Source organism: Oncorhynchus nerka, linkage group LG13 (assembly GCF_034236695.1).
Source record: "Oncorhynchus nerka isolate Pitt River linkage group LG13, Oner_Uvic_2.0, whole genome shotgun sequence".
In the NCBI taxonomy this organism is placed as follows: Eukaryota; Metazoa; Chordata; class Actinopteri; order Salmoniformes; family Salmonidae; genus Oncorhynchus; species Oncorhynchus nerka.
This window is the reverse complement of record NC_088408.1, coordinates 104,267,192-104,292,118: the sequence shown is the minus strand read 5'-3', so window position 1 is coordinate 104,292,118 and position 24,927 is coordinate 104,267,192. Positions and strand designations below refer to the sequence as shown.

The window sequence follows — 24,927 nt, the reverse complement described above, 5'->3', positions numbered from 1 at the left end:
CAGAGTAGAGAGGACAGAACACATCACTGGAGTGGCCCTTGTAGCTGTGTCTGTGTGTGTGTGTACCTTGAGGTCAAAGTGTGTGTGTGTGTACCTTGAGGTCAAAGTGTATATGTGTGTACCTTGAGGTCAAAGTGTGCAATGTGTTTGGAGTGCAGGTAGTGGACTCCATCCAGAATCTGTTTGAGGAACTCAGTAGCCTCCTCTTCTGTTAGGGACTCCTTCTCTGCTAGCAAATTAAACAGTTCTCCACCAACCACCCTAGAGGAGAGGAGGAGGAGAGGAGATCTTAGACAATACCTAATGTAGATACAATAAGCTAACAGCAGGCACTTCTATCAACCTAAGGCTTACTTCAGCCAATACCAACGAGTGGGTAACAACACATCAGTGCCATGAAGAAGGCAAGTGACAAAACTAGCACAGCTTGCAGTGACACCGGAGACGGCGTCGTCGTGGCCGTGACTACCGGACCGCTGGTCCTTTTCCTCGCGAGGAGGTGAGAGCAGAAGTACAACCCTTCACCAGACAACCCTTCACCAGACAACCCTTCACCAGACAACCAGACAACCCTTCACCAGAGTCTAGACAGATAGAGGCCATTAAGACAACCCTCCACCAGAGTCTAGACAGATGGAGGCCATTAAGACAACCCTCCACCAGAGTCTAGAGAGATAGAGGCCATGAAGACAACCCTTCACCAGAGTCTAGAGAGATGGAGGCCATGAAGACAACCCTTCACCAGAGTCTAGAGAGATGGAGGCCATGAAGACAACCCTCCACCAGAGTCTAGACAGATGGAGGCCATGAAGACAACCCGTCACCAGACAACCAGACAACCCTTCACCAGAGTCTAGACAGATAGAGGCCATTAAGACAACCCTCCACCAGAGTCTAGACAGATGGAGGCCATTAAGACAACCCTCCACCAGAGTCTAGACAGATGGAGGCCATTAAGACAACCCTCCACCAGAGTCTAGACAGATAGAGGCCATTAAGACAACCCTCCACCAGAGTCTAGACAGATGGAGGCCATTAAGACAACCCTCCACCAGAGTCTAGACAGATAGAGGCCATTAAGACAACCCTTCACCAGAGTCTAGAGAGATGGAGGCCATTAAGACAACCCTCCACCAGAGTCTAGAGAGATGGAGGCCGTGAGGACAACCCTCCACCAGAGTCTAGAGAGATGGAGGCCATGAAGACAACCCTCCACCAGAGTCTAGACAGATAGAGGCCATTAAGACAACCCTCCACCAGAGTCTAAAGAGATGGAGGCCGTGAAGACAACCCTCCACCAGAGTCTAGACAGATAGAGGCCATTAAGACAACCCTCCACCAGAGTCTAAAGAGATGGAGGCCATGAAGACAACCCTTCACCAGAGTCTAGAGAGATGGAGGCCATTAAGACAACCCTTCACCAGAGTCTAGAGAGATGGAGGCCATGAAGACAACCCTTCACCAGAGTCTAGAGAGATGGAGGCCATTAAGACAACCCTTCACCAGAGTCTAGAGAGATGGAGGCCATGAAGACAACCCTTCACCAGAGTCTAGAGAGATGGAGGCCATTAAGACAACCCTTCACCAGAGTCTAGAGAGATGGAGGCCATTAAGACAACCCTTCACCAGAGTCTAGACAGATAGAGGCCATGAAGACAACCCTTCACCAGAGTCTAGACAGATGGAGGCCATTAAGACAACCCTCCACCAGAGTCTAGAGAGATGGAGGCCATTAAGACAACCCTTCACCAGAGTCTAGAGAGATGGAGGCCATGAAGACAACCCTTCACCAGAGTCTAGAGAGATGGAGGCCATTAAGACAACCCTCCACCAGAGTCTAGAGAGATGGAGGCCATGAAGACAACCCTCCACCAGAGTCTAGAGAGATGGAGGCCATGAAGACAACCCTTCACCAGAGTCTAGACAGATAGAGGCCATGAAGACAACCCTTCACCAGAGTCTAGACAGATGGAGGCCATTAAGACAACCCTCCACCAGAGTCTAGACAGATGGAGGCCATTAAGACAACCCTCCACCAGAGTCTAGACAGATAGAGGCCATGAAGACAACCCTTCACCAGAGTCTAGACAGATGGAGGCCATTAAGACAACCCTCCACCAGAGTGTACACTGGAATATATTACCTTTGGCACAGTTTATGTAGGCACATATATTGCCTTTTTATTAAACATTAGTGAATCACTGAGTAATGATTCAGTGAAGTGGCACTACTTGGGTCCTGGTCAAAAAGGACCTAGGGCTCCATTTGGGATGACGACATGGTGCTCTCAGACTGGTGACTGGTGGCTGATATAGCAGGTCACTGTAATGACTACATTGTTGATGTTTTCCCCCCTAAAAAAAAAAATCCCTCGTTTATGTATTTCCTCTGAGGATGGAAACAGGGAACAGGAGGTAGCAGCCAACTGCAGAGGAAGCTGTGACAGGATAATAACACACTCAGCCAATCACAACACAGGATAATAACACACTCAGCCAATCACAACACAACGTTCAGTCACTTGACCACAAGTTGCCAAAACAACCTGTTTTTTTGTTTTACGCTGGAACAGACTGGGTATAGGGACTGGGTATAGGGACTGGGTATAGGGACTGGATAGAGGGACTGGATATAGGGACTGGATATAGGGACTGGGTATAGGGACTGGATATAGGGACTGGGTATAGGGACTGGATATAGGGACTGGGTATAGGGACTGGGTATAGGGACTGGACTGGATATAGGGACTGGATATAGGGACTGGGTATAGGGACTGGGTATAGGGACTGGATATAGGGACTGGGTATAGGGACTGGGTATAGGGACTGGACTGGATATAGGGACTGGATATAGGGACTGGGTATAGGGACTGGATATAGGGACTGGATATAGGGACTGGATATAGGGACTGGGTATAGGGACTGGGTATAGGGACTGGGTATAGGGACTGGGTATAGGGACTGGATATAGGGACTGGATATAGGGACTGGGTATAGGGACTGGGTATAGGGACTGGACTGGATATAGGGACTGGGTATAGGGACTGGGTATAGGGACTGGATATAGGGACTGGGTATAGGGACTGGGTATAGGGACTGGATATAGGGACTGGGTATAGGGACTGGGTATAGGGACTGGGTATAGGGACTGGATATAGGGACTGGGTATAGGGACTGAGTATAGGGACTGGATATAGGGACTGGGTATAGGGACTGGGTATAGGGACTGGATATAGGGACTGGATATAGGGACTGGACTGGATATAGGGACTGGGTATAGGGACTGGATATAGGGACTGCATATAGGGACTGGATATAGGGACTGGACTGGATATAGGGACTGGATATAGGGACTGGATATAGGGACTGGATTTAGGGACTGGATTTAGGGACTGGGTATAGGGACTGGATATAGGGACTGGATATAGGGACTGGATATAGGGACTGGACTGGATATAGGGACTGGGTATAGGGACTGGACTGGATATAGGGACTGGGTATAGGGACTGGATATAGGGACTGGATATAGGGACTGGATATAGGGACTGGGTATAGGGACTGGGTATAGGGACTGGATATAGGGACTGGATATAGGGACTGGGTATAGGGACTGGGTATAGGGACTGGGTATAGGGACTGGGTATAGGGACTGGATATAGGGACTGGATATAGGGACTGGGTATAGGGACTGGGTATAGGGACTGGGTATAGGGTCTGGGTATAGGGACTGGATATAGGGACTGGATATAGGGACTGGATATAGGGACTGGGTATAGGGACTGGGTATAGGGACTGGATATAGGGGCTGGGTATAGGGACTGGGTATAGGGACTGGATATAGGGACTGTCAGGATTTATAAAACAGGGTAGTGCTCAATTCAGAATATAAAATGTCTCATCAATTCCAATTAAATTCTTGAAGTAGCAAACAGCATACAGAATTGCAATTCTAATTTGAATGAAAGGAAATAGAATTGAATTCAAAGAAATTCAAAAGGCCTCTTCTATTCTTTATTAGGTGTAGTCTATACAAATATACATATTATAAAACATGCATATAAAATACTGATGAAAAAACTGATTTTCAGGACAAACTTAAAATGACAACAAAGTTATTATATTTGACTGAGCACCTTTATATGCACACCAATATCCCGTTGTTATTTGGGATACTCGAGGAGTGTCTGTCTTACATCGATAGAATGAGCATGAATAATCTAGTTACCATCGGTAAAGTTGTCGGTTTGATTTAGGGACCGGGGAGAAAACGCAATAACTCCAAAACATTGGAAAGATTGGGACATGTTGCACAGGATCAATGGCATCAGTTTGACCCGTTTTAAGGAAAGGAAAAGCTGAGAAAACGATGAAACACGTTTCTGATAAGACTTCAGTTGGTCTTGGGTGCATTATGTGGTTGAAATACTGTCTACTTGGATAACCGTGTCAAAGATAACAAGTTACACACACTTTCTCAACAGATTCTCTTGGTAGAAGCCCTGGTAGAAACACCACCTTCCATTGGTCTTTGGCACAGCGTACTGTAGTGGTACTGATGTGGTAACATCATTCACAGTGCTTAGCTTTGACCTGTAATGGATTCTTCAAGCCAGAGAGTCCAGGTTAAAGCAGCCCCAACCATAACACTAGTTCACAGACTGGTTCTGATGAGAAGGCACCCCTAACTATGACCTCAACCTTGATCTGTAACCAGTCTGGTCAGGGGTTGTTGGGCGTCAGAGGGTTCAGGGGGTCAGGGGGTCAGGGCGTCAGGGGGTCAGGGCGTCAGGGGGTCAGGGGGTTGAGCGTCAGGGGGTCAGGGGGTCAGGGGGTCGGGCGTCAGAGGGGTCAGGGTACTCACAGTTCTAGTATGAGGATGACATCAGTCTTGTTCTCGAACACGTCGTGTAGTGTGATGGTGTTGGGGTGTTGAATCTCCTTCAGAATGCTGACCTCCCTCTCGATGTCTTCCCGGGTCACGCCACGCCGGCTCGACTTGCTCCGTCGCTTACGGATGAACTTAGCGGCATACTCCAGGCCAGAGCTACGCTCACGACATTTCTTTACCACCGCAAACTGACCACTGCAGGACAAGGGGAGAGGAGATGGTCACAGAGTTAGACAGATAGAAACATACTGTTCACCATGAAATTAGTCTGAGCTCAGTAAGTCTCAGTTATAGTCTCAGCTCAGTTATAGTCTCAGCTCAGTTATAGTCACAGCTCAGCTATAGTCTCAATTATAGTCTCAGCTCAGCTATAGTCTCAGTTATAGTCTCAGCTCAGTTATAGTCTCAGTTATAGTCTCAGCTCAGTTATAGTCTCAGCTATAGTCTCAGCTCAGCTATTGTCTCAGCTCAGTTATAGTCTCAGCTCAGCTATAGTCTCAGCTCAGTTATAGTCTCAGCTCAGCTATAGTCTCAGCTCAGCTATAGTCTCAGTTATAGTCTCAGCTCAGCTATAGTCTCAGCTCAGTTATAGTCTCAGCTCAGCTATAGTCTCAGCTCAGCTATAGTCTCAGCTCAGCTATAGTCTCAGCTCAGCTATAGTCTCAGCTCAGCTATAGTCTCAGCTCAGCTATAGTCTTAGTTATAGTATCACCAGATTCAATGATTTATCACCTCACTTATAGGGAAGGTCATAGCACTTATAAAAATGACTGATTGGCTGAGCAAAACTAACAATACAAATATTGTGGGGGCTGTTTTGTTAGACTTCAGTGCAGCTTTTGACATTACAATCTGCTGCTGGAAAAATGAGTGTTATGGCTTTACACCCCCTGCTATAATGTGGATAAAGAGTTACCTGTCTAACAGAACACAGAGGGTGTTATGGCTTTACACCCCCTGCTATAATGTGGATAAAGAGTTACCTGTCTAACAGAACACAGAGGGTGTTATGGCTTTACCCCCCCTGCTATAATGTGGATAAAGAGTTACCTGTCTAACAGAACACAGAGGGTGTTGTGGCTTTACACCCCCTGCTATAATGTGGATAAAGAGTTACCTGTCTAACAGAACACAGAGGGTGTTATGGCTTTACACCCCCTGCTATAATGTGGATAAAGAGTTACCTGTCTAACAGAACACAGAGGGTGTTATGGCTTTACACCCCCTGCTATAATGTGGATAAAGAGTTACCTGTCTAACAGAACACAGAGGGTGTTATGGCTTTACACCCCCTGCTATAATGTGGATAAAGAGTTACCTGTCTAACAGAACACAGAGGGTGTTATGGCTTTACACCCCCTGCTATAATGTGGATAAAGAGTTACCTGTCTAACAGAACACAGAGGGTGTTATGGCTTTACACCCCCTGCTATAATGTGGATAAAGAGTTACCTGTCTAACAGAACACAGAGGGTGTCATGGCTTTACACCCCCTGCTATAATGTGGATAAAGAGTTACCTGTCTAACAGAACACAGAGGTTGTTATGGCTTTACACCCCCTGATATAATGTGGATAAAGAGTTACCTGTCTAACAGAACACAGAGGGTGTTATGGCTTTACACCCCCTGCTATATTGTGGATAAAGAGTTACCTGTCTAACAGAACACAGAGGGTGTTATGGCTTTACACCCCCTGCTATAATGTGGATAAAGAGATACCTGTCTAACAGAACACAGAGGGTGTTGTGGCTTTACACCCCCTGCTATATTGTGGATGGAGAGTTATCCGTCTTACAGAACACAGAGGGTGTTATGGCTTTACATGCCCTGCTATATTGTGGATGGAGAGTTATCCGTCTTACAGAACACAGAGGGTGTTATGGCTTTACACGCCCTGCTATATTGTGGATGGAGAGTTATCCGTCTTACAGAACACAGAGGGTGTTATGGCTTTACATGCCCTGCTATAATGTGGATGGAGAGTTATCCGTCTTACAGAACACAGAGGGTGTTTTTTATGGAAGGCTCTCCAACATAGTACAGGCAGAGTCAGGCATTCCCCAGGGCAGCTGACCAAGCCCCTTACTTGTTTCAATCTTTACTAATGACCTGCCACTGGCAGACAGGCCAGTACATCAGGAGACGTGGAGGAGGCCGTAGGAGGGCAACAACCCAGCAGCAGGACCGCTACCTCCACCTTTGTGCAAGGAGGAGCAGGAGGAGCACTGCCTGAGTCCTGCAAAATGACCTCCAGCAGGCCACAAATGTGCATGTGTCTGCTCAAACGGTCAGAAACAGACTCCATGAGGGTGGTATGAGGGCCCGACATCCACAGGTGGGGGTTGTGCTTACAGCCCAACACCGTGCAGGACGTTTGGAATTTGGCAAATTCGCCACTGGCGCCCTGTGCTCTTCACAGATGAAAGCAGGTTCACACTGAGCACATGTGACAGGTGTGACAGTCTGGAGACGCCGTGGAGAACGTTCTGCTGCCTGCAACATCCTCCAGCATGACCGGTTTGGCGGTGGGTCAGTCATGGTGTGGGGTGGCATTTCTTTGGGGTGCCGCACAGCCCTCCATGTGCTCGCCAGAGGTAGCCTGACTGCCATTAGGCACCGAGATGAGATCCTCAGACCCCTTGTGAGACCATATGCTGGTGCGGTTGGCCCTGAGTTCCTCCTAATGCAAGACAATGCTAGACCTCATGTGGCTGGAGTGTGTCAGCAGTTCCTGCAAGAGGAAGGCATTGATGCTATGGACTGGCCTGCCCGTTCCCCAGACCTGAATCCAATTGAGCACATCTAGGACATCACGTCTCGCTCCATCCACCAACTCCACGTTGCACCACAGACTGTCCAGGAGTTGACGGATGCTTTAGTCTAGGTCTGGGAGGAGATCCCTCAGGAGACCATCCACCACCTCATCAGGAGCATGCCCAGGCGTTGTAGGGAGGTCATACAGGCACGTGGAGGCCACACAAACTACTGAGCCTCATTTTGACTTGTTTTAAAGACATTACATCAAAGTTGGATCAGCCTGTAGTGTGGTTTTCCACTTTAATTTTGAGTGTGACTCCAAATCCAGACCTCCATGGGTTGATAAATTTGATTTCCATTGATAATTTTTGTGTGATTTTGTTGTCAGCACATTCAACTATGTAAAGAAAAAGTATTTAATAAGAATATTTCATTCAGATTTTTTTGAGCAGTGTATAATTAAAGATGAAGTTTAAATATAACTCTGACTGGTGTGTGGTTTATAACTCTCATCATTTAGTAATACAGGAAATTACCACGACACTTGGCAAGACATGAAAGCCATGGAGTCAGACGACGGGAGAGAAGGGAGGACAGTGACAACATGGGTTCGTGGCCAGGTAGAAAGCCCAAAAGACAGCCCAAAATTTTTTGGAGGGGGCACACGGGGTGGTCACACGGGGTGGTCGGCGGAGCCGAGGAATGAGCCAGAGATCGTCAGGGAGTCGAAGGAGGAACTAGGTTTTGCGGCCAGAGTCCGCACATTTGGGGGGGTGGGGGAGTACTGTCACGCCCTTACCATAGAAAGACTTGTTATTCTCTATTTTGGTTAGGTCGGGGGTTGTGACTAGGGGGGGGGGGGGTCTGGTATGGTTCCCATCAGAGGTAGCGTTGTCTCTGATTGGGGATCATATATAGGCAGCAATTTCTTTTTTATTGTTTTGGTATTCGGTTCTCTTCAAATAAAACCGACGCTGAGCTTTGGTCTGAGTATGATTACATTACAACGACGATCATGACACTTCATCACTACTTGTATTTGTGAGCGGTATTGACATGTTGAATGTACCCAGCTGTCTGTTTAAACTACTGGCACACAGCTCAGACACCCATGCATACCCCACAATACATGCCACCAGAGGTCTGTTTAACCTCTTAAGTCGACCCTCTACTTTTTTGAACATTCTGTTAAAAATCGCGCAACATTTCAGCGCCCTGCTACTCATGCCAGGAATATAGTATATGCATTTGCTTAGTCTGTGTGGATAGAAAACACTCAGACGTTTATAAAACTGGTTAAATCACTGCTGTGGCTTTACCAGAACGGCATTTACATCGAAAAGCACAGGAAAAACTGATCACTGAAAATGGGAAAATATATCCATGCGCTACTTGAACCCATTGATAAAGGTGAACCACAATTAATTGACTGAGGTTGCAGTACCTACAGCTTCCACACGGTGTCTAGAGTCTTGTCATTTCCCTTCGAGTTTTTTCTTGGTCAAACACATGCAGGGCACCGTATCTCCTCAGGTCTAGGACCGGATATTTTCGTTGAGTTTCTAGCCGGACATTTTTCCAGACGGACAGCTAATGATCTTTACATCGCCTCCTGATGAATTTTATCGCTTATTAACGTTTACTAATAACTAAAGTTGCATTACAAACGTATTTCGAAGTGTTTTGTGAAAGTTTATCGTCGACTTTTTGAATTTAAAAAAATGACGTTACGTTTTGAAACAATGTTTTTTTCGTTTATCACACAGTCTACATATAACGATATCTAGGCTTTATATGGACCGATTTAATCGAAATAAAGACCCAAATAGTGTTTATGGGACATCTAGGAGTGCCAACAAAGAAGATGGTGAAAGGTAATGAATGTTTTCTATTTTATTGTGCGGTTTGTGTAACGCCGAAATGCTAATTATTTTGTTTACGTCCCCTGCGGGTCTTTTGGGGTGTTACATGCTATCAGATAATAGCTTCTCATGCTTTCGCCGAAAAGCATTTTAAAAATCTGACTTGTTGCCTGGATTCACAACGAGTGTAGCTTTAATTCGATACCCTGCATGTGTATTTTAATGAACTTTTGAGTTTTAACTAATACTATTAGCATTTAGCGTAGCGCATTTGCATTTCCAGAGCTCTAGTTGGGACGCAAGCGTCCCGAGTAGAAGCAAGAGGTTAAACTACTGGCGCACAGCTCAGACACCCATGCATACCCCACAATACATGCCACCAGAGGTCTGTTTAAACTACAGGCGCACAGCTCAGACACCCATGCATACCCCACAAGACATGCTACCAGAGGTCTGTTTAAACTACTGGCACACAGCTCAGACACCCATACATACCCCACAAGACATGCCACCAGAGGTCTGTTTAAACTACTGGCACACAGCTCAGACACCCATACATACCCCGCAAGACATGCCACCAGAAGTCTGTTTAAACTACTGGCGCACAGCTCAGACACCCATGCATACCCCACAAGACATGCCACCAGAGGTCTGCATGTCTGGCAGACATATCAGTGTGGATGACGGATCACCACCTCAAGCTGAACCTCGGCAAGACGGAGCTGCTCTTCCTCCCGGGGAAGGACTGCCCGTTCCATGATCTCGCCATCACGGTTGACAACTCCATTGTGTCCTCCTCCCAGAGCGCGAAGAACCTTGGCGTGATCCTGGACAACACCCTGTCGTTCTCAAATAACATCAAGGCGGTGGCCCGTTCCTGTAGGTTCATGCTCTACAACATCCGCAGAGTACGACCCTGCCTCACACAGGAAGCGGCGCAGGTCCTAATCCAGGCACTTGTCATCTCCCGTCTGGATTACTGCAACTCGCTGTTGGCTGGGCTCCCTGCCTGTGCCATTAAACCCCTACAACTCATCCAGAACGCCGCAGCCCGTCTGGTGTTCAACCTTCCCAAGTTCTCTCACGTCACCCCGCTCCTCCGCTCTCTCCACTGGCTTCCAGTTGAAGCTCGCATCCGCTACAAGACCATGGTGCTCGCCTACGGAGCTGTGAGGGGAACGGCACCTCAGTACCTCCAGGCTCTGATCAGGCCCTACACCCAAACAAGGGCACTGCGTTCATCCACCTCTGGCCTGCTCGCCTCCCTACCACTGAGGAAGTACAGTTCCCGCTCAGCCCAGTCAAAACTGTTCGCTGCTCTGGCCCCCCAATGGTGGAACAAACTCCCTCACGACGCCAGGACAGCGGAGTCAATCACCACCTTCCGGAGACACCTGAAACCCCACCTCTTTAAGGAATACCTAGGATAGGATAAAGTAATCCTTCTCACCCCCCCTTAAAAGATTTAGATGCACTATTGTAAAGTGGCTGTTCCACTGGATGTCATAAGGTGAATGCACCAATTTGTAAGTTGCTCTGGATAAGAGCGTCTGATAAATGACTTAAATGTAAATGTAATGTCTGTTTAAACTACTGGCACACAGCTCAGACACCCATGCATACCCCACAAGACATGCCACCAGAAGTCTCTTCACAGTCCCCAGTCCAGAAGAGACTATGGCACAGTACTACATACAGCCATGGTTGTGATGGGAAGGAGGAGGATACAGGGATGTACAGTTGAAGTCGGAAGTTTATCATTAAAACTAGTTTTTCAACCACTCCACAAATTTATTGTTAACAAACTATAGTTTTGGCAAGTCGGTTATGACATCTACTTTGTGCATGACAAGTAATTTTCCCAACAATTGTTTACAGACACTTTATTTCACTTATAATTCACTGTATCACAATTCCAGTGGGTCAGAAGTTTACATACACTAAGTTGACTGTGCCTTTAAACAGCTTGGAAAATTCCAGAAAATGGCTTTAGAAGCTTCTGATAGGCTAATTGACATAATTTGAGTCAATTGGAGGTGTACCTGTGGATGTATTTCAAGGCCTATCTTCAAACTCGGTGTCTCTTTGCTTGACATTATGGAAAAATCAAAAGAAATCAGCCAAGACCTCAGAAAATAAATGGTACAAGTTTGGTTCCTCCTTGGGAGCAATTTCCAAACGCCTGAAGGTACCACGTTCATCTGTACAAACAATAGTACGCAAGTATAAACACCATGGGACCATGCAGCCATCATACCGCTCAGGAAGGAGACGCGTTCTCTCTCCTAGAGATGAATGTACTTTGCTGCGAAAAGTGCAAATCAATCCCAGAACAACAGCAAAGGACCTTGTGAAGATGCTGAAGGAAACAGGTACAAAAGTATCTATATCCACAGTAAAACGAGTCCTATATCGACATAACCTGAAAGGCCGCTCAGCAAGGAAGAAGCCACTGCTCCAAAACCACCATAAAAAAGCCAGACTACGGTTTGCAACTGCACATGGGGACAAAGATCGTACTTTTTGGAGAAATGTCCTCTGGTCTGATGAAACAAAAATAGAACTGTTTGGCAATAATGACCATCGTTATGTTTGGAGGAAAAAGGGGGAGGCTTACAAGCCGAAGAACACCATCCAAACCGTGAAGCACGGGCGTGGCAGCATGGGGGTGCTGGTGCACTTCACAAAATAGCTGGCATCATGAGGGAGGAAAATTATGTGAATATATTGAGGCAACATCAAGACATCAGTCAGGAAGTTCAAGCTTGGTCGCAAATGGGTCTTCCACATGGACAATGACCCCAAGCATACTTCCAGAGTTGTGGCAAAGTGGCTTAAGGACAACAAAGTCAAGGTATTGGAGTGGCCATCACAAAGCCCTGACCTCAATCCTATAGAAAATATGTAATATGTGGGCAGAACTGAAAAAGTGTATGCGAGCAAGGAGGCCTACTAACCTGACTCAGTTACACCAGCTCTGTCAGGAGGAATGGGCCAAAATTCACCCAACTGATTGTGGGAAGCTTGTGGAAGGCTAATCAAAATGTTTGACCCAAGTTAAAACATTTAAAGGCAATGCTATCACATACTAATTGAATGTAAACTTCTGACCCACTGGGAATGTGATGAAAGAAATAAAAGCTGAAATAAATAATTCTCTCTACTATTATTCTGACATTTCACATTCTTAAAATAAAGTGGTGATCCTAACTGACCTAAAGACAGGGACTTTTTAAAAGGATTAAATGTCAGGAATTGTGAAAAACTGAGTTTAAATGTAATTGGCTAAGGTGTATGTAAACTTCCGACTTCAACTGTACAGGCCTTTCTCATGTTAATAGGAGCAGCAGCTGGTTCCCCAGAAGCTGCAGGCAGAGACCAGATTTTAGAAGAGACAAGGGAGGAGACTAGTGAGAGGCCTGCATGTCAATATGCTCTGAGAGAAACTGACATTCAAGTGCACGATGAAACAGACCCAACTGTAAGACCGTATTTCAATCTCTCCTTCCTCATTCATTCATTAACCACTGTTTGTCTGACTGTAGAGAGCTGCATTCCCGTGGGCAACTGGCGTGACCTGCGGGCCCCGACATGCTGCGCGCAGGTGTGAGGTGGTCAGAGAAACTTCTGGATGAAGATATATTTCAGTCCCGCAGATTATTTTGAACATTTGTCTTTGTATGTGTTACTTAATGTATTAAAGCATTATGCACAAACTAACATAATAATTCTGTATGTTGCAGACCAGTGATTAAAGTATATGTGAAGAATATTAAAAAGGGGTAACGCAGTTGACAAGACACTGACGTAGTTGATAACAGATACTCAAAACAGACATATTTTTGTCTCTAAAAAAATAAATGTTCGATACAAGTCGCTATAAAATTGATGAGGTTTAGGTCAATCCCTCTCACCACGTATTTGGTGCATACCTGTAGCATCAGCTGGTAGAACCCCCCCCCCCTCTCTCTAATACTACCCAGAGCAGCTGGCCCATCTAGCATATATCATAGTAGAATAGCATATCATTTTTATCTTTGCCCTGTGGCAAAATGTGTAGAAATGCAACAAGTGGCAATATTTAACTCATAGAAATGTGAATTATAGATCTGTAATTGTAATTGTCAATGAAAGCCAGTCTAAGAATAGGGTAGATCGGTTCTATGTGCTTTTTCTATGCTTCCCTTTCTTAGGTTTTGTGTCTTTTACTTTCGGTTTTGTACACCAGCTTCAAACAGCTGAAACAACAATATTTCTGGTCATGGAAAATATATTTCACAGCGGTTTAGAAGGTATATTGATTCTTTATACGACACTTTCTGCATAGTAAACGTTTAATGCTTGCTGAGTAAATACACGCGCTGAGGAACACAGTCAGAGTGGTTTCTCTCTCTCCCCTGTCTAAAACACTCCCTGACAGCATTCTGTTTCTCCCTATCTGAAGCCAACAGTCAGAGGGATCAAGTTGCTTGTTCTCTTTTGTTTTGGGAATGGTTGTAGCCTCCAACTTGTTTCAAAAGAGCAACTGGAGAAGATGAGGGGAGGACAGACAGGAAGTAGAGAGGAGAGACAAACAGCCTTTGAGTCAGCTGGTTGTTCAAATAGAGCTCTAATCCAGTCAGCTGGTAGTTTAAATAGAGCTCTAATCCAGTCAGCTGGTTGTTCAAATAGAGCTCTAATCCAGTCAGCTGGTAGTTTAAATAGAGCTCTAATCCAGTCAGCTGGTTGTTCAAATAGAGCTCTAATCCAGTCAGCTGGTAGTTCAAATAGAGCTCTAATCCAGTCCGCTGGTTGTTTAAATAGAGCTCTAATCCAGTCAGCTGGTAGTTCAAATAGAGCTCTAATCCAGTCAGCTGGTTGTTTAAATAGAGCTCTAATCCAGTCAGCTGGTTGTTTAAATAGAGCTCTAATCCAGTCAACTGGTTGTTTAAATTTAGCTCTAATCCAGTCAACTGGTTGTTTAAATAGAGCTCTAATCCAGTCAGCTGGTAGTTCAAATAGAGCTCTAATCCAGTCAGCTGGTAGTTTAAATAGAGCTCTAATCCAGTCAGCTGGTTGTTCAAATAGAGCTCTAATCCAGTCAGCTGGTAGTTCAAATAGAGCTCTAATCCAGTCAGCTGGTTGTTTAAATAGAGCTCTAATCCAGTCAGCTGGTAGTTCAAATAGAGCTCTAATCCAGTCAGCTGGTTGTTCAAATAGAGCTCTAATCCAGTCAGCTGGTTGTTTAAATAGAGCTCTAATCCAGTCAACTGGTTGTTTAAATTTAGCTCTAATCCAGTCAGCTGGTAGTTCAAATAGAGCTCTAATCCAGTCAACTGGTTGTTTAAATTTAGCTCTAATCCAGTCAACTGGTTGTTTAAATAGAGCTCTAATCCAGTCAACTGGTTGTTGTTTAAATAGAGCTCTACACCAGTCAGCTGGTTGTTGTTTAAATAGAGCTCTACACCAGTCAGCTGGTTGTTGTCGGTTTTTAAATAGAGCTCTACTCCAGTCAGCTGGTTGTTATCCGTTTTTAAATAGAGCTCTACACCAGTCAGCTGGTTGTTGTTTAAATAGAGCTCTAATCCAGTCAGCTGGTAGTTCAAATAGAGCTCTAATCCAGTCAGCTGGTTGTTCAAATAGAGCTCTAATCCAGTCAGCTGGTTGTTTAAATAGAGCTCTAATCCAGTCAACTGGTTGTTTAAATTTAGCTCTAATCCAGTCAACTGGTTGTTTAAATAGAGCTCTAATCCAGTCAGCTGGTTGTTGTTTAAATAGAGCTCTACACCAGTCAGCTGGTTGTTGTTTAAATAGAGCTCTACACCAGTCAGCTGGTTGTTGTCGGTTTTTAAATAGAGCTCTACTCCAGTCAGCTGGTTGTTATCCGTTTTTAAATAGAGCTCTACACCAGTCAGCTGGTTGTTGTTTAAATAGAGCTCTACTCCAGTCAGCTGGTTGTTGTTTAAATAGAGCTCTACACCAGTCAGCTGGTTGTTGTCTGTTTTTAAATAGAGCTCTACTCCAGTCAGCTGGTTGTTGTTTAAATAGAGCTCTACTCCAGTCAGCTGGTTGTTATCCGTTTTTAAATAGAGCTCTACTCCAGTCAGTTGGTTGTTGTTTAAATAGAGTTCTACGCCCTATAAAAAGGATAAACATTTCTAACACTGCCAAAACCTTTTCAAATCCTATGACCGCACAGTGGACCCCGTCACCCTGAATGAGTCAAGACGTCTGACAATCGTTAACAACCTTAAAATCTGCACACAACGTGAACATTTTATCTGGGAGGTAACACAGTCTGTGGCCTTTAGAGAGACATGGGAGAGGGACTGTTCTTCAGGTTAATGGTCTTGACATTTTGATTGCAGTTTAACATACAGTACCAGTCAAAAGTTAGCACACCTACTATTTTCAGGGTTTTTCTTTATTTTTTACTATTTTCTACATTGTAGAATAATAGTGAAGACACCAAAACAATGAAATAACACATTTTACATTACATTTACATTTAAGTCATTTAGCAGACGCTCTTATCCAGAGCGACTTACAAATTGGTGCATTCACCTTATGACATCCAGTGGAACAGCCACTTTACAATAGTGCATCTAAATCTTTTAAGGGGGGGGTGAGAAGGATTACTTTATCCTATCCTAGGTATTCCTTACATATGGAATCATGTAGTAACCACAAATGTGTTGTGGCATTCTCTCAAACAGCTTCATGAGGAATGCTTTTCCAACAGTCTTGAAGGAGTTCCCACATATGCTGAGCACTTGTTGGCTGCTTTTCCTTCACCAGGAATACGACTTTCCCGAATTTGATCGTACCCCCCCTTTATTCGTACCCCCCAGAAAACACTGCCGTCGGAGAAGAAGTATTCAGAGTGGACTTCTAGTCCGACTCAGGAGGCGTGCACACCATGCACAGCTTCCGAGTATATTACTTGCTAATGTTCAGTTTCTGGATAATAAAGTAGACGAGCTCAGGGCGAGGATCTCCTTCCAGAGAGACATTAGGGATTGTAGCAAACTCTGTTTCACGGAAACATGGCGCTCTAGGGATATACTGTCCCCATCCATTCAGCCATCTGGGTTCTTAGTACATCGTGCAGATAGGAATAAAGAACAGTCTGGGAAGAAGAAGGCCGTGTATGTTTCATGATTAACTAATCATGTTGCGATTGTAATAACATACATAAACTCAAGTCCTTTAGTTCACCCGACCTAGAATACCTCACTATCAAATGCCGACCGTATTACCGCCCAAGACAATTCTCTTCGGTTATAGTCACAGCAGTGTACATTCCCCCTCAAGCCGATACCACGCCCTCAAATAACTACAGTGGACTTTATGCTAACAGAAAACCACATTTATTGTAGCTGGGGATTTTAACAAAGCAAATTTGAGGAAAACGGTACCGAAGTTCTACCAACAACTCTCTCTGGTAAAACATTGGACCACTACTCAACTTTTCGAAATACCTACAAGGCCCTCCGCCGCCCTCTCGGAAAATCTGATCAAGACTCCATTTTGCTCCTCCCTTCCTATTGGCAGAAACTCAAACAGTATATACCTGTGCTAAGATCTATTCTATGCTGTCTGACCCAACGGAATCCATGCTTCAAGGTTGTTTTGATCACGGGGACTGTGATATGTTACGGGTAGCCTCTGAATAACATCGACGAATACACCGATACGGTGACTGAGTTCATCAGGAAGTGTATAGGAGATACTGTGACTATTAAAACTTAGGTGAGGGCTGGGAGAGTGGTGCCAGGAAAACAACCTCTCACTCAACTTCAACAAAACAAAAAGGAGCTGATCGTGGACTTCAGGCAACAACAGAGGGAGCACCTCCCCCTATCCACATCGGCTGGACCCGCAGTGGAGAAGGTGGAAAGCTTCAAGTTCCTCGGCGTACACATCACTGACAATCGGAAATGGTCCACCCACACAGACAGTGTGGTGAACAAGGCACAACAACCCCACGCAAACGTCGCTCAATCTAATATTTATATATTTCTTAATTCCATTATTTTACTTTTAGATGAGTGTGTATTGTTGTGAATAGTTAGATATTACTGCACTGTTGGAGCTATAAACACAAGCATTAGGTATTACTGCACTGTTGGAGCTAGAAACACAAGCATTAGGTATTACTACACTGTTGGAGCTAGAAACACAAGCATTTAGTTAGATATTACTGCACTGTTGGAGCTAGGAACACAAGCATTAGGTATTACTGCACTGTTGGAGCTAGGAACACAAGCATTTAGTTAGATACTACTGCACTGTTGGAGCTAGAAACACAAGCATTTAGTTAGATACTACTGTTGGAGCTAGAAACACAAGCATTAGGTATTACTGTACTGTTGGAGCTAGAAACACAAGCATTATATATTACTGTACTGTTGGAGCTAGAAACACAAGCATTAGGTATTACTACACTGTTGGAAGCTAGAAACACAAGCATTAGGTATTACTGCACTGTTGGAGCTAGAAACACAAGCATTAGGTATTACTACACTGTTGGAAGCTAGAAACACAAGCATTAGGTATTACTGCACTGTTGGAGCTAGAAACACAAGCATTAGGTATTACTACACTGTTGGAAGCTAGAAACACAAGCATTAGGTATTACTGCACTGTTGGAGCTAGAAACACAAGCATTAGGTATTACTACACTGTTGGAAGCTAGAAACACAAGCATTAGGTATTACTGCACTGTTGGAGCTATAAACACAAGCATTAGGTATTACTACACTGTTGGAAGCTAGAAACACAAGCATTAGGTATTACTGCACTGTTGGAGCCAGAAACACAAGCATTAGGTATTACTGTACTGTTGGAGCTATAAACACAAGCATTAGGTATTACTGCACTGTTGGAGCTAGGAACACAAGCATTTCACGACAATAACATCTGACCAATACAATTTGATCACAAACATTCTATGAATTTATGGAAACCTTAAAATATCTATGTGCTCACAAAAAAACAAAAAAATGTGGCATTCTTCCTGGGGGTGTATGAACAGATTTTAATACGATTTCATGTTGCCAAAAAGCAGTTTAAATTGTGCATAAGAGCATTTTTTTTTAACTTTGTAAATGGTTAAACCAGTGAGAAATGTATGTGTAACAAACACTATCAGCTGAAATTGAAATGTTGATTTTTTTTATTTTACATATTAGATAATTATATATTGTGGACAGTATGTGTTACTACATTATACAAGCTCAAGTTGACCACATTGAACTAGTAACGTTAGTAAAACATTTATACACTGAACAGCAGCAGCCAACATTATCCTCCAGTGGTCCTGTGGCTATCAAAGATGACCCTTTGTCCTCCAGTGGTCCTGTGGCTATCAAAGGTGACCCTTTGTCCTCCAGTGGTCCTGTGGCTATCAAAGGTGACCCTTTGTCCTCCAGTGGTCCTGTGGCTATCAAAGGTGACCCTTTGTCCTCAGTGTCCAGGTGGCTGGTCTCAAAGATGACCCTTTGTGAAGAAGCCGGACGTGGAGGTCCAAACTGGCAGTAACACGTGGTCTGAGTTGGTGAGGACGCCATAAGCTTCCCTCCAAAATGACTAGTTTGACTAAGAAATTAGCATTAAATTCTCTGTAAACCTGGTGGACAGTTTCATCAGCTGTCCAGGTGGCTGGTCTCAAAACTTGAGACATCCGTGGCATTGTGTTGGTGAAAACTGCATGTTATAGTGGTCTTTTATTGTGGAGGTCCTGGGTTGGCTGTTTAATGGTAACACGTGGTCTGCAGTTGAGGCCGGTTGGATTACAAAGGAGAAATGCTCTCTGACAGGAATGTAAACAAATTGAACAAAATTTCCAAAATGACTTTAATTTTTGACTAATGGCAAAACAAAGGGATGTAAATGTCTCTGAGCAACAGCTGGTTGTTCTGGTAAAACATTCCTGCAGAGAGAGGACAGCTGCTTGCTCAATCAAAACTTGAGACATCGGTGGCATTGTGTTGTGTGACAAAACTGCACATGTTATAGTGGTCTTTTATTGTCCCCAGCACAAGGTGCACCTGTGTAATGTTCATGCTGTTTAATCAGCTTCTTGATATGCCACACCTGTCAAGTGGATGGATTATCTTGGCAAAGGAGAAATGCTCTCTGACAGGAATGTAAACAAATGTGTGAACAAAATTTGAGAAATAAGCTTTTTATTTTTGTTCAGTGTATAAAACAAAGGGATGTTTGGTGTCTGGGAGGAGAGAGGACAGCTGGTTGTTCAGTATATAAAACAAAGGGATGGAGAGAGAGGACAGCTGGTTGTTCAGTATATAAAACAAAGGGATGTTTGGTGTCTGGGAGGAGAGAGAGGACAGCTGGTTGTTCAGTATATAAAACAAAGGGATGTTTGGTGTCTGGGAGGAGAGAGAGGACAGCTGGTTGTTCAGTGTATAAAACAAAGGGATGTTTGGTGTCTGGAAGGAGAGAGGACAGCTGGTTGTTCAGTATAACACAAAGGGATGTTTGGTGTCTGGGAGGAGAGGACAGCTGGTTGTTCAGTATAACACAAAGGGATGTTTGGTGTCTGGGAGGAGAGGACAGCTGGTTGTTCAGTATATAAAACAAAGGGATGTTTGGTGTCTGGGAGGAGAGGACAGCTGGTTGTTCAGTATATAAAACAAAGGGATGTTTGGTGTCTGGGAGAGAGAGGACAGCTGGTTGTTCAGTGTATAAAACAAAGGGATGTTTGGTGTCTGGAAGGAGAGGACAGCTGGTTGTTCAGTGTATAAAACAAAGGGATGTTTGGTGTCTGGGAGGAGAGAGAGGACAGCTGGTTGTTCAGTATATAAAACAAAGGGATGTTTGGTGTCTGGGAGGAGAGGACAGCTGGTTGTTCAGTATATAAAACAAAGGGATGTTTGGTGTCTGGAAGGAGAGGACAGCTGGTTGTTATCTGTGTTGTGGAGCTGTGATACCAAGTCCTCAGGTTCAGAGAAGAAACATATGTTTGCATTAACCTGGTGTGTGTTTAGATTCCAGGCTAAGATAGATATATATGGCTATGGTAGCCAAAGTATTTATGGATATTTGGCTCTTTATGTGGCTGACACTGGACAAAACATTAGGAACACGGCAAAGACTGACCAGGTGAAACCTATGATCCCTTATTGATATCACTTGTTAAATCCACTTCAATCAGTGTAGATGAAGGGGAGGAGACAGGTTGAAGAAGGAATTTTAAGCCTTGAGACAATTGAGACATGGATTGTGTATGTGTGCCATTCACAGGGTGAATTGGCAAAACAACATATTGAAGTGCCTTTGAACAGGGTATGGTTGTAGGTACCAGGAGCACCGGTTTGTGTCAAGAACTGTACTGCTGCTGGGTTTTTCCACACTCAACAGTTTATCAAGTGTATCAAGAATGGTCCACCACACAAAGGACATCTTTGACACAACTTGACATAACTGTGGGAAGCGTTAGGATCAACATGCTTTTGACACCTTGTAGAGTCCACACCCAGATGAATTGAGGCTGTTCTGAGGGCCGAAAAGGGGAGTAACTAAATATTAGGAAGATGTTCCTAATGTTTTGTACACAGTGTGTGGTACTCCTCCCCAGTCCTCGACGAGCTAACCCTTTATTACAGACAGGAATCCACTGAGCCCTGAGGTTTGTCTATATACCTGCAGATTCAGTCCAGTATTCCACAAGAGATCATCATCATCAAGGGAAGGTGTCCTTCATCAGATGCTCTACCAGTTTGTACCTGTTGCCTCAGACAGGTAGACGTTGGCGTTGCACAATTAGCCCCTATAATTGCTACACAGCATTCTCAACAGTGCTGTGTGTGTATGCAGTGTGCCTGCTGTGTGTCAATGTCACTTATGGGTTGTGTTGAAAGCTGCAGGTCCCCCGCCTGGCCACTATTTATGGACAGAGGAAGACAGCAGATAAACTAGGCAGGTGTGTGTGTTTATGTGTCCATTTTCCAAAACATGGGTTGGTATTTTCCAGGTGGAGTTGTGCATCATAATATTAACATTCAAAGCTCCCACGACAATGCTGGCCAGCACCCATCCTCCACACTACCAGCACCCATCCTCCACACTACCAGCACCCATCCTCCACACTACCAGCTCCCATCCTCCACACTACCAGCTCCCCATCCTCCACACTACCAGCTCCCATCCTCCACACTACCAGCTCCCATCCTCCACACTACCAGCTCCCATCCTCCACACTACCAGCTCCCATCCTCCACACTACCAGCTCCCATCCTCCACACTACCAGCACCCATCCTCCACACTACCAGCTCCCATCCTCCACACTACCAGCTCCCATCCTCCTACCAGCTCCCACACTACCAGCTACCAGCACCCCCATCCTCCACACTACCAGCTCCCATCCTCCACACTACCAGCACCCATCCTCCACACTACCAGCACCCATCCTCCACACTACCAGCTCCCATCCTCCACACTTCCAGGTCCCACGCCAACGCTGGCCCGCACCCATGACAACCCTGGCCAGCTCCCACGGTAACACTGTCAATCCCACGGTAGCACTGCTAGTACCCACGGTAACGGTGAGATATAGATAAGGAATGACTCTGGCTTGCCTCCCAGAAACTAACACCATAGACAGACAGACAGACAGACAAATGCTGCTAGACAGACAAATCAGGCCTCGGGTCCACAGTGCTTTTAGACTTGCTGTTTTGTGGTTAAGGTAGGGGTCTACATAACAGTGAGGTGGGGGCATTATGGGGGGTGGGGAGGAGGGAAAGCAGCTGGAGAGAGGGGGAGGCAAGGGGACCCAGCCTCCTAATCTCTGACCTCAATCTGTGGTCATCCATACAGCTATCATAGAGCTAGCTGGCTGGCTGGCTGGCTGACTGACTGACTGGCTGGCTGCTGGTGTGTACAGGACAACAAAAACCTATTTTAAAGCAGCTGCTCTGAAATGCCAGTATGTGGCTATTGTTATGACTCTCCACAAACTGTTCAGTGGTTCTCAACCTCTGTGGGTTACTATAGGGTTACTATAGGGTTACCAGTAGGGTTACTATGGGGTTACTATAGGGTTACTATAGGGTTACTGTAGGGTTACTGTAGGGTTACTGTAGGGTTACTATAGAGTTACTATAGGGTTACTATAGGGTTACTATAGGGTTACTGTAGGGTTACTATAGTGTTACTATAGGGTTACTATAGAGTTACTGTAGGGTTACAATGGGGTTACTGTAGAGTTACTATAGGGTTACTATAGGGTTACTGTAGGGTTACTATAGGGTTACTATAGGGTTACTGTAGGGTTACTATGGGGTTACTATGGGGTTACAATGGGGTTACTGTAGAGTTACTATAGGGTTACTATAGGGTTACTGTAGGGTTACTATAGGGTTACTGTAGGGTTACTATGGGGTTACTATGGGGTTACTATAGGGTTACTATAGGGTTACTATAGGGTTACGATAGGGTTACTATAGGGTTACTATAGGGTTACTATAGGGTTACAATGGAGTTACTATAGGGTTACTATAGGGTTACTATAAAGTTACTATAGGGTTACTATAAAGTTACTATAGGGTTACTATAAAGTTACTATAGGGTTACTATAGGGTTACTATGGGGTTACTGTAGAGTTACTATAGGGTTACTATAGGGTTACTATAGGTTACTATAGGGTTACTATAGGGTTATTATAGAGTTACTGTAGAGTTACTATAGGGTTACTATAGGGTTATTATAGAGTTACTATAAAGTTACTGTAGGGTTACTATGGGGTTACTGTAGGGTTACTGTAGAGTTACTATAGAGTTACTATGGGGTTATTATAGGGTTACTATAGAGTTACTATAGGGTTACTATACCCCAGTCTATTACAGACAACTGCACCGTGTCTCCTCCATGTAGCCCAGTCTATTACAGACAACTGCACCGTGACTCCTCCATGTAGCCCAGTCTACAGTCTATTACAGACAACTGCACCGTGTCTCCTCCATGTACCCCAGTCTATTACAGACAACTGCACCGTGTCTCCTCCATGTAGCCCAGTCTATTACAGACAACTGCACCGTGTCTCCTCCCATGTAGCCCAGTCTATTACAGACAACTGCACCATGTCTCCTCCATGTAGTCCAGTCTACAGTCTATTACAGACAACTGCACCGTGTCTCCTCCATGTAGCCCAGTCTATTACAGACAACTGCACTGTGTCTCCTCCATGTAGCCCAGTCTATTACAGACAACTGCACCGTGTCTCCTCCATGTAGCCCAGTCTATTACAGACAACTGCACCGTGTCTCCTCCATGTAGCCCAGTCTATTACAGACAACTGCACCGTGTCTCCTCCATGTAGCCCAGTCTATTACAGACAACTGCACCGTGTCTCCTCCATGTAGCCCAGTCTATTACAGACAACTGCACCGTGTCTCCTCCATGTAGCCCAGTCTATTACAGACAACTGCACTGTGTCTCCTCCATGTAGCCCAGTCTATTACAGACAACTGCACCGTGTCTCCTCCATGTAGCCCAGTCTATTACAGACAACTGCACCGTGTCTCCTCCATGTAGCCCAGTCTATTACAGACAACTGCACCGTGACTCCTCCATGTAGCCCAGTCTATTACAGACAACTGCACCGTGTCTCCTCCATGTAGCCCAGTCTATTACAGACAACTGCACCGTGTCTCCTCCATGTAGCCCAGTCTATTACAGACAACTGCACCGTGTCTCCTCCATGTAGCCCAGTCTATTACAGACAACTGCACCGTGTCTCCTCCATGTAGCCCAGTCTACAGTCTATTACAGACAACTGCACCGTGTCTCCTCCATGTAGCCCAGTCTATTACAGACAACTGCACTGTGTCTCCTCCATGTAGCCCAGTCTATTACAGACAACTGCACCGTGTCTCCTCCATGTAGCCCAGTCTATTACAGACAACTGCACCGTGTCTCCTCCATGTAGCCCAGTCTATTACAGACAAACTGTTGTCTCTCCAGCCCAGGCACACAGAAGAGGACTGTCTCCTCCAACTGCTAATTCTCAGTCTTTCGACTCTGCTCCATGACTCCATGAGCCCAGTCTATTACAGACAACTGACATGATGACTCCTCCTGTCCCCAGTCACAGACTGTGTGTCTCCTCCAGTTTCAACTGTTCTGCCTTATTATTATTCAGACCATGCTGGTCATTTTACAGACAACTGCACTGTTATAATCTCCTCCATGCACAGCCCAGACTGCACCGGATTACAGTCTACAGTCCACAACTGCACCGCCTGTTCCTCCATGTAGCCCAGGTTTTACAGACCTTTCTAGGGAGTTTTCCTAGACTTTTACACTGCATTGTTTCCATGTTGGGGTTTTAGACAACTGGGTCCTCCATGTACAGCATTACAGACAACTGCACCGTGTCTCCTCCATGTAGCCCAGTCTATTAAATAAATTTGATT

The 24,927-nt window shown here is 45.0% G+C and overlaps 1 protein-coding gene across 3 annotated transcripts in view; it reads right to left on the bottom strand.

The window, feature by feature from the left end:
- dapk1 (death-associated protein kinase 1) overlaps positions 1 to 24,927 on the bottom strand; it is a 206,973-nt gene that overhangs the window by 127,328 nt on the left and 54,718 nt on the right. For all 3 annotated transcript variants that reach the window (XM_065026935.1, XM_065026936.1, XM_065026937.1), the window contains 2 exons: positions 4,861 to 5,082; positions 123 to 261 (listed from right to left, as the gene is read on the bottom strand). In XM_065026935.1, coding sequence (XP_064883007.1) covers positions 123 to 261; positions 4,861 to 5,082 — 361 coding nt within the window. The remainder of the gene's footprint in view (positions 1 to 122; positions 262 to 4,860; positions 5,083 to 24,927) is intronic.